The 11,239-nt window shown below is 36.1% G+C and overlaps 1 protein-coding gene across 2 annotated transcripts; it reads right to left on the reverse strand.

Moving 5' to 3' along the window:
* Nucleotides 1–20: 20 nt before the first annotated feature.
* Nucleotides 21–11,239, reverse strand: LOC128601891 (golgin subfamily A member 6-like protein 24). Of its 2 annotated transcripts, none has more exons than XM_053615315.1 (6): nt 11,140–11,239; nt 6,287–6,373; nt 6,063–6,188; nt 2,658–3,729; nt 2,304–2,385; nt 21–2,152 (listed from the first exon to the last, which is right to left on the reverse strand). In XM_053615315.1, the coding sequence occupies exons 3-6, from the start codon at nt 6,140–6,142 to the stop codon at nt 1,059–1,061; spliced, it is 2,328 nt and encodes a 775-aa protein (XP_053471290.1). In that variant the 5' UTR covers nt 6,143–6,188; nt 6,287–6,373; nt 11,140–11,239; the 3' UTR covers nt 21–1,058. The 2 variants fall into 2 exon arrangements, with proteins under 2 accessions (XP_053471290.1, XP_053471291.1); XM_053615316.1 differs by lacking the exon at nt 11,140–11,239 and adding an exon at nt 6,681–7,254.

The raw sequence follows: 11,239 nt of genomic DNA on the forward strand, positions 1-11,239 counted from the left end.
CAATTGATTCATTTTAGTCTTCATTTTAATCAATAAAAAAATTCCAAACACATGATAAAAAAAAAATCCCCTTACTTTTTATTCTATCCTTTACTTATTACAAAAATGTATCATTTTAAATAATCATACACATTTCAATTGATTCTGAAAAATAAGTAAGATATAAAATGAATATATAAAATGAACAAACAGAAACATTGTATAGATTTATTTGAATAAAAGGCTCTCACTCAGTAACTGTGTAAGTGTTTTATCCTTGTCAGGGTTAGGGTGAATCTGGAACCTATCCCAGGAGAACGGAGTATGAGGCAGGAATACACCCTGGATGGGAAGCCAGTCCATCACATGACACCATTCACACACTTATTCACAACTAGGGACAATTTATCTTAGCCAGTCCACCAACTGGCATGTTTCAGAAGTGCCTACTGGCCTACTGGCATGTTTCAAGTTTTTCCCATAATAAGTGTTTGGTCCTTTATGAAGTTCCCACGCTTCACCAGATCATGATGTTGGTCTTGTCTAACACCACAATTTCATTCATTTTCTTACTGCATTTTTTTAGTGGGGGTTGCAGTGGCAGTAGGCTCTCTCTTCCATTTACTTCACTTGGCCTACTGCTTTTATTCAAAGTGATGTACAATCCCAAGCCAACTGTGAGATCTGATATCTAATAGTTTTTGCCTGTTCTGTGAAAGGGTGCCAATAAGTCTGGAGCTGACTGTACATATCTGTAATTTGAATAAAATTAACAATTTAAGTCATTTAGTTCAATTTAAAAAAAAAAAAAAAACCCACAAAATTAATGACATATCTGACGAGGTGCATCAGCTCTGAATTTTTGGCCTTTGAATTTAGAGTATTTCAATGAAAGTTTTAATTAAAGTTAACATTCATAACTTTACATATAAATTGGGTCCTGCAAATCATTATTATCATCTGTAAGACCATATGGAAAATTAAACGACTTGCACCAGGAAAACGGGGAAGTTTAATTTCAATTTGCTGTTAATTTTAAAGATACCAGGGACCCTATTTTAGCTCCTTAGCCTAATGATTCAGCTATTCTCTTTTTTTTTTTTGTAGTTGTTCACCCTCATTACAAGGACCAGAATTAGACTGAGTATGCCAGTTGAGACCTTGAACCAGAAAGATGTACTATTAGCATGTTCTAACTCTGCCTTAAGATTTTTGTTCTCTAATTGTTCATCTCTCAGTTTAATTGCCATCTCATTCACCTTCCTCCTCTCCTCCATCTTCATCTCTTCTTCTACAAGTTTCCTATTTAATTCCTCTTCATGTCTGATTTCTCTCTCTTTGATGTTACACTCTCTCTGTGCCTCTGCTTTCACCTCACTTGCTAGCTGTTCAACTTGAATTTTCTCTTCTTCTCTGATCAGTTTCTCCATCACAGCTCTCTTCTTCTCTTCCACTGTTTTGATCTCTTCTTGCAACATCATTCTCTTCTTCTCTTCCTCCATTTTAATCTCTTTCTCTAAAATCACTCTCTTCCTCTCTTCCTCTTCTCTGGTGCTTCTCTGGACCTTCTGATGAACCTCTTTTGTGTAAAAGTAACCCATGTTCTTGTGTAGTATTGCGTTTATCTTTTCAAATAACTCTGTGACTTGAGTGCGGTTACTTTGATCATAGTTGTTAAAAACATGATATCTACCTTCACAGGTATCTACAAGATTCTGGAGATCATAACTATTACTGATAAACTTCTGCACTGGTTTCCCTTCCAGAAGATCTCCACCAGTGAACAGAATCATGGTGAACTTCAGAGCTTCTTCTCCAAAGTTATCCTGAATCCACTTCACAGCACTGCTCTCCTCCGCTGTGAACCTTCCCAGTCTGATCACCAGCAGGAACATATGAGGATCAGGAGAAGACATGGAGATACATTCATGTGCATGGTGGGCCGTTTGGTTAGATATTAACCATGTGTCCATGACACCAGGAGTGTCAATTATGGTGATGTTTCTTCCATCCAGGACTTTGTTCTTCTTTATACAGCTTGCGGTCACAGATGCAGGAGATGCCTCGACTCTGAAGGCCTCTTCACCCAGGATGGTGTTTCCTGATGCACTCTTTCCTGCTCCAGTTTTCCCCACCAACATCAGTCTAAGCTCATGATGATTCATCTCATGTCCTAAAAAGCAGATAACACAAACGTCTATAGATACTGTGTATATAACAGAATCATATTATTTTATTATATTAAATATTATATTATTGATGTGACAACTTTAGAGTGAAAATTGGATTGGATATTTGGTAGCTGTATTTTGATCAATGTTTACCTTTGAAAGCTAAGCGCAATCCAATACACAGTGGAACCAGAACCAGCACAGAGGCGATCCAAGTGAAAGACTGAATGTTTTTCTACAAAAAAATAAAAGAGGTAAAATTGTGTTTGAGGCAATAATATTTTATAATTAGGCAGTAGAAACACTGAAAACGTGATAAAGATGATTGATTAAGTGGCAATTATGTTTAGGCAGTTCTATTTAGCGAGCACATTCTGATCTTTGGGCTAAACAAAAAGTATCCCAATGTGAAAACTTAATTCTAAATGATAAGATAATTATATAAAGACTATCTCACTTATAAACAGAGATAGTATGATTGTAAGTTTTCCATAAAATTATTCTAACCTTTAGTTTTCTGTTATCATGATCTGCCTCCTGTAACGATCTCTCAAGTTCCCAGTTCTTCTCTCCCATTTTAGTCTTTTCTTTTTTCTCCGTCTTTAACAACCTCTCAATTCGTACAGTCTCCTTTTCCATTTCAGTCTTCATTTTCTTCTCCTCTTCTAACGATCTCTCAAGTTTCTTGTTCTTCTCCTCCGTTTCAGACTTCATTTTCTTCTCCTCTTCTAACAATCTCTCAAGTTTCTTGTTCTTCTCCTCCGTTTCGGTCTTCATTTTCTTCTCCTCTTCTAACAATCTCTCAAGTTTCTTGTTCTTCTCCTCCGTTTCAGTCTTCATTTTCTTCTCCTCTTCTAACAATCTCTCAAGTTTCTTGTTCTTCTCCTCCGTTTCAGACTTCATTTTCTTCTCCTCTTCTAACAATCTCTCAAGTTTCTTGTTCTTCTCCTCCGTTTCGGTCTTCATTTTCTTCTCCTCTTCTAACAATCTCTCAAGTTTCTTGTTCTTCTCCTCCGTTTCAGTCTTCATTTTCTTCTCCTCTTCTAACAATCTCTCAAGTTTCTTGTTCTTCTCCTCCGTTTCGGTCTTCATTTTCTTCTCCTCTTCTAACAATCTCTCAAGTTTCTTGTTCTTCTCCTCCGTTTCGGTCTTCATTTTCTTCTCCTCTAACAATCTCTCAAGTTTCTTGTTCTTCTCCTCCGTTTCAGTCTTCATTTTCTTCTCCTCTTCTAACAATCTCTCAAGTTTCTTGTTCTTCTCCTCCGTTTCAGACTTCATTTTCTTCTCCTCTTCTAACAATCTCTCAAGTTTCTTGTTCTTCTCCTCCGTTTCGGTCTTCATTTTCTTCTCCTCTTCTAACAATCTCTCAAGTTTCTTGTTCTTCTCCTCCGTTTCGGACTTCATTTTCTTCTCCTCTTCTAACAAGCTCTCAAGTTTCTTGTTGTTCTCCTCCGTTTTGGTCTTCATTTTCTTCTCCTCTTCTAACGATCTCTCAAGTTGTTTCTTCTTCTCTGTCATTTCCTTTAACTTGTCAGACATTTTTTTCTTCTCCTGTCCTTCTCCTTGTTTCTGTCTTTGTCTGTTGGAAAGTGTTAATTATTTACTTGTAATATTACTTTTAGAATGAATTATACTGTTTTATATTTAACGAAATAAATAAAAGAAATATGCAAAAATAATGTAAGTCATAAAAATCATGCATTTGCACAGAGGTGGTCATGATTTCTCCTATAGACAGCACTGCAGCTTGCAGCTAGTTAGTTAGTTCATAGTGCCCAGTGTAGATGAGCATAGCTCATCACCAACTTTCGCCTCTCATTTCTTGTTTTCGCGTTTCATAAGTATGACCTTGTTTCTCATTTCCTCATTGTGATTTCCGCTTAGCCCAGTTTATGCCTGTTTGCTGATCGCTTGAACCCATTACCTGTCTTGACTATGTCTTTGGATTTGGAGATATTTTTATCAGGGATATTTTAAGGGATATTTTTAATCATCTTAAGAGACAGGAGTTTGAAGGTGGTTATGTTTCGAATGATGATGGTGGGATTATTAGACCTGTTGAGGTCAGTTACTCAATTAAGAAACTGGCAGTGAATAAAGCATGTGGTCCAAATCAAATAACAGCAGAACATTTGAAGCAAGCTCATACAAAGATTTTAGTGTTACTTGCTTTGTGTTTCACAGGATTTTTAATTCATGGTGTGCTTCCTGATTCTATATTAACAGTTTTATTAGTGCCATAAACAGGTAAAATATCTGGTACAGAAAATTATAGGCCAATTGCTTTGGAAAGTGTAATTTCAAAAGTATTTGAGCAAAATCTTATGAATAGTTTCAAAGAATATTTAATAACTACAATCAGTTTGGTTTTAAAAGTAATTTATGATGTGATTTATGCATATATTCTTTAAAGGAAGTGGTTAGAAAGTGTAATAGACATAGCTCTACAGTATTTGTGTCTTTTAGATCCATCTAAGGCGTTTGATTGAATCAATCATACGAAGTTATTTATAAAATTACAAGAGGGGTTCCCCCATACCTGATAAGGATCTTACAGTACTGGTAAATACATCAAATCATAAAAGTTCAATGGGGTAGGAATGTATTGGCGTACTTTTATGGGGTTCAGCAAGGAGGTATACGGTCACCTTCTCTTCTTTTTAACTTGTACATGAATGGTCTCTCTATAGAGTTAAATGATTGTAAGACTGGATTTGTAGAAGGTGATAGTCTTATTAACCATCTGGTGTATGCTGATGATTGAGTTACTCTGTCTCCTTATAGTGCTGGATTACAACAGTTGCTTCGAGTATCTTCAAGCTATGTTGTGCAGCATGATATTAAATTTAATACTAAGAAGAGTGTGGTTATGATGGTTAAAACCAAAGAGGACCAAATCAAGTTTTAAACATGGTAAATAAAGTAAAATACTTGGGTCACATCATTAGAGATGATTTAAATGACGACGATGATGTGCAGCGTCAGTGCTGTAACTTGTGTGGACAGGCAAAAATGCTGGCTCGTAAGTTTTATTTGTGTATAGATGATGTACAGTAAGCTCTAAAAAGATCTATTTTAACATCTCTTTATACGGCACACTTGTGGTGTAAATATAGTAAAGCCAAGATGAAAAAGCTCCAGGTGGCATTTAATGATGCGTAAAGAATTTTGCAGAAGCTCCAAAGGTGGACAAGTGCATGCCAAGGTTTGTATCTAATAATGTACCCACTTTGTATGCTATCTTAATGAATAATATGTAAAATTTCATGTGTCGATGAAGTGATTCAAAAAAATAGTATCATAGTGGTCTTTAATAATAATAATAATAAATATTATTACATTATGTGAAACAAGGCATGTTTCCTGCTTTTGGAAGCACTGGAATGAAAGTCTGTATGTTTTTAAATAATGTTTGTTGTTCGTAAATATGTGTTTGTATGTTTTCTTTTTACTTTTTGATATTGACCTATGGGTCTGTAATAAAGAATGAACTGAATTGAATCGAATAAATCTATGCTCAGTTGTAGAACCAAGTTTATTACAAACACCTTAACATTACACCACCTACATGTTACACCAACCACTGCTTCAGACCACAGAACTAAAATTAGACTCAAGACTAGAGACTATGTGAAAGAATTGACTAGTGCCACTAGCACTGCCCTTCATTAGATTATGCATAATACCTAGTAATCTAACTGAACATATGGATTACGAAAACTGCACAATAAATACTGTAGCACCATACAGATTAATATGGACAAGCAAAAAGAATTTAATTCTATGTAAAAAATAAATAAAAAAGATAATAACTAATCAGAACAACAAGACTATTTTGGGGAATCCAGACATATAGCACAGTAGGTGTTGCAAAATTCTTACCATTCTTACATTTCCTAGCAGAAGTCTTACCTTGAACTGCTGGAAAAATCGCGTTCATCTTCATTAAAATTGGGCCGTGAGCGTGAAGATTCATAATCTGTTGTCTGCATGTTTATACAACTTTTCACTTTTCCTTATTGACTGTTGGGCCCCTGGCTATTTTATTTACAAAAGAAAAGAAAAAAAAATCATGTTCACATAATATATTTGAGAATATGTTTCATACCATTATGAATTTATTCAGTTTTACAGACCTCTTTGCAAGCCGTGGTGGGTTTGTCCTAGTTCTGCCATCCGAGTTTGAATTAGTGTCAGAGTCAGTCTCTGAGACATTCATGGCACTGGTAGGAAAATAATACAGAAAAGAATCTTAAATTAATTTAAATTTGAACAGAATTGGGCTGGCTTCTTTCACAGAGCAACAGTATGAACAACCAGAGCAAAGTGAGAGGATCTTAATTCAATTCAATTCAATTCAATTTTATTTGTATAGCGCTTTTTACAATAGACATTGTCTCAAAGCAGCTTTACAGAAATATCAACATGGTATACAGATATTAAAGGTGCGAATTTATCCCAACTGAGCAAGCCACTGAGTGGCGACGGTGGCAAGGAAAAACTCCCTAAGATGTTTTAAGAGGAAGAAACCTTGAGAGGAACCCGACTCAGAAGGGAACCCATCCTCATCTGGGTAACAACAGATAGTGTGAAAAAGTTCATTAAGGATTTATATGAAGTCTGTATGGCCTTAGGAGCAGCCGTAGTCCCAGCAGTCTGGAATTAAAGAAGATTTGAGCTCCATCCAGAGGCAGAAAGGATCTGGATCTCTAGTATCTCCATAAATTCATGTGGGGCTCGGCGAAAGGAGAGAGGGAGAAAAAAGATTATTATGACTGCGAAGTAGTAGAACAGAATCTAGTCAGGGTAGGCTTGAGTAAACAAATACGTTTTAAGCCTAGACTTAAACACTGAGACTGTGTCTGAGTCCCGAACACTAATAGGAAGACTGTTCCATAACTGTGGGGCTCTATAAGAGAAAGCTCTTCCCCCTGCTGTAGCCTTCACTATTCGAGGTACCGTCAAATAGCCTGCATCTTTTGATCTAAGTAGGCGTGGCGGATTATATAAAACCAAAAGGTCGCTTAGATATTGTGGCGCGAGACCATTTAGTGCTTTATAGGTTAATAAAAGTATTTTATAGTTAATGCGAGATTTTACTGGGAGCCAATGCAGTATTGATAATATCGGTGTGATATGGTCGTACCTTCTAGTTCTAGTTAGGACTCTAGCAGCTGCATTCTGGACTAACTGGAGCTTATTTATATTCCTACTGGAACATCCAGACAGTAAGGCATTACAGTAATCTAATCTAGAGGTGACGAATGCATGAACTAGTATTTCCGCATCATGTAGTGACAATATGTTTCTTATTTTAGAAATATTTCTGAGATGAAAGAAGGCTATCCTAGTAATATTATCTACATGAGCATCAAATGATAGGCTGGAGTCAATAATCACTCCAAGGTCTTTAACTGCTGCACATGATGAAACAGAAAGACCATCCAGAGTAACCATGTGATCAGAAAGATTACTTCTAGCTACACGTGGGCCTAATAAAAGTATTTCTGTTTTATCAGAATTAAGTAGAAGGAAGTTAGTTAACATCCAATGTCTAATGTCCTTTACACAATCCTCAGCTTTACTAAGCTTCTGTCTGTCCTCTGGCTTCGCTGAAACATACAACTGTGTATCATCAGCATAACAGTGGAAGCTAATTCCATGTTTACGAATAATTTGACCTAGGGGTAGCATATATAAAGTAAAGAGCAGTGGGCCTAAAACAGAACCCTGTGGAACTCCAAAAGTAACCTCAGTACGCATGGAGAATTCACCATTTACATCTACGAACTGATAACGATCGGTCAGATAAGACCTGAGCCAGGAGAGGACTGTTCCCTTAATACCAACAACATTTTCTAATCTATCAAGGAGAATAGTGTGATCTATAGTATCAAAAGCTGCACTAAGGTCGAGTAACACAAGCAGAGAGACACAACCCTGATCGTAGGTCAGTAGAAGGTCATTTACTACTTTAACTAATGCTGTCTCTGTGCTATGATGAGGTCTAAACCCTGACTGATACATTTCATGAATGTTATTCCTATCTAAGTACGAGCATAACTGCTCTGCTACAACCTTTTCTAAAATCTTAGAGATGAAGGGGAGATTTGATATTGGTCTATAGCTGGACAATTGAGACGGGTCAAGATCAGGTTTTTTAATCAAGGGTTTAATAACTGCTAATTTAAGTGATTTAGGTACATAGCCAGTGCTTAGGGAAGAATTGATTATATTTAGAAGTGGTTCAATTACTCCTGGACAAATCTGTTTAAAGAAACATGTAGGTACGGGATCTAGTATGCAAGTTGATGAATTGGCTGAAGAGATTAATGTAGCTAGTTCGGTCTCTCTAAGCGAAGCAAAATACTCTAAACATTGATCTGATATTGCTACATTGTCATGTAATGGGTTTGTTACAGTACTGTCCGGTTTTAATTTAATTGCCTGTATTTCACGTCTAATATTTTCAACCTTATCGATGAAAAATTTCATGAAATCTTCACTGCTATGTAATGATTGAGTGTTTCTCTCTGTAGTGGTTTTATTCCTAGTTAATTTTGCTACTGTGTTGAAAAGGAATCTAGAATTGTTTTTGTTGTCTCCTATTAAGGTGGAGAAATAGATTTTTCTAGCATCGCCAAGAGATTTCCTATATTTCAGTAGGCTCTCCTTCCATGCTGTTTGAAATATCACCAGTTTGGTTTGACGCCATTTACGTTCTAATTGTCGAGTTGTCTGTTTTAAGGTTCGCGTTTGATCGTTATACCAGGGTGCTAATTTTTTTTCTCTAATTATTTTCCTTTTGAGTGGAGCCACTCTATCTAGCGTGTAGCGGAGTGTTGACTCCAAGCTTTCAGTCGCCTGATCGAGTTCTATGTGATCTGACGGTGATCCAAATCTAATTGATGTTTCTGCGAGGTTATTTATGAAGCTCGGTGCAGTAGCTGATGTGTAGGTACGTTTTACGCAGTAGCGAGGCGAGGTGGAAATATTATGATCAATTCGTATTATGAACGAGATAAGATAATGGTCTGAGACAACTTCAGACTGCGGAAGAATGATAATATTTTCTATACTTAGTCCGTATGTTAGTATGAGGTCAAGAGTGTGACCACCATTATGAGTAGGCCCGATTACGTTCTGATTAATCCCTACTGAATCCAAGATGGACACAACCGCTAATCTTAGAGGGTCTTCCAGGTTATCAAAATGAATATTAAAGTCTCCGACGATTAATGCTTTATCTACAGACACAACCAGGTTTGAGACAAAGTCTGCAAATTCACTAAGAAATTCAGTATATGGCCCTGGGGGTCTGTAAATAATAATTAGAGGAATTGACTTATTTTTTGTGGCTACATAACTTATACTGGTATAAAGAATTTCAAAAGAATTAAATTTATGCTTAGGTTTTTGTGTGACGACTAGATTTTTACTATGGATGAGACCAACACCTCCTCCTCTACCAGTTGAACGAGGCTGATGTACATAACTGTATCCAGGAGGACTGGCTTCATTTAATGCTATGTACTCGTTTGGTTTAATCCAAGTTTCTGTTAAACACATTAAATTACATTCCTGATCAGTAATGATGTCGTTAACAATAAGAGCCTTAGACGCAAGAGAACTAATGTTTAATAGTCCTAGCTTCAGATCAAAAGTGCTGGCTGTGCATTCAATATGATTTAATTTTATGTTAATTAGGTTACGAAGATAGACTTTCCGAGATTTTCTATATATTTGTATAGCCTCTTAACCCTCTATATAATTTCATTATTTATAAATAACACCATTACAAATGTCCCCCTCTCTGCAAGTGGTGCCTGTCCCAGTGTGATGCTTGCTGAGATCATGGTACTGTTGTGTACACTGTTCTACACTGTGCTGGACCCATGATCATGTTCTTGCTGGTAATTCCAACGGAACTAAAAAGTCCTGGAATATTTACAAAAATGTATCTGACACTGATTTTTTTTATACTCACATGGGTATGTTGATAAATGCCAATCGGCTAAAAATTACCAAAAACGTTTGTGTCACAGCTGATTTATATTTAGACAAAATGCCAAGTAAACAGTGAAAAAGCATCACTAAACTACTTGTTCAATAAGCCTTCCAATAATGCAGCTCAGCCACCATAAATACACACTAACTCTTACTCCTTTTATAAGGTACCACTCCAAGGAGAGAAAAAATGTTTCTGTAGGTCACTATGATTTTCATACGAGTTTCTGACCATAAGGTTTCCATTATGACATGACTGAAGTCTCAACTGACACCTTCAGTCATCTTGTCAGGCACTGAAATACTAGTTTCACACCATGAGTGAGTGTTCGTATTCTTGAGACTATAATAAATGATAAAATGTTTAAAAGAAACTTTTTAGAAGTATGACTAGGTTTTCTTCTTTTAATTTATGCATCATTTCTGCATATCATGTTCAATGTGCATCACTGTGGTATTAGTCGTGAAATTACTATAGGCACCTCAGCGCACATATGTGTGTATTTTACTGTATGCGACCCAGGGTGATATCTGGCCATTGCCTCTGCTACAATAAAACATTCAACATTAACTGCAAGGCACTTTGTAAATACATTGTGCAATAGTAAATTAAATAATTAGGACTTCTGAACCATTTATGATTGGTCAAACTATCATTTTTGATGTTAATTAAAGAATTAAAGTAAAGACGTTCAAGTAAAGAATTATTTGAAACAATATGCTTTGTCTGAAGACAAATTTTTATTCAAAAAGAGCTGATTTGTCATTCACATAATTGGCTTCATTAATCAAGCTGGATACGAGTGAATTTTTTGTAAAACATTCACAGGGACAAAGCAAATATAAAGTATTCGTGAAAATCCTGTTATCAACATATGCACGTACGTATGAAGAAAATCACACTTTATGTTCCCTTTGGCTTACAAAAACATTTATACAAAAGAGGCCCAACTGCTATAGTGCAAATAAAATACATAAATACCTCTTCTGAAGATGTAATAGCTCTTCAGAGAAGGTCTTTATCTTCAGAGAAGGTCTTTATCCCCTGTAAACAGAAAGACGGTAGAATTTGTGCTGTGCTC

The sequence above is a fragment of the Ictalurus furcatus genome, chromosome 26 (assembly GCF_023375685.1).
Source record: "Ictalurus furcatus strain D&B chromosome 26, Billie_1.0, whole genome shotgun sequence".
NCBI classification, from domain to species: Eukaryota; Metazoa; Chordata; class Actinopteri; order Siluriformes; family Ictaluridae; genus Ictalurus; species Ictalurus furcatus.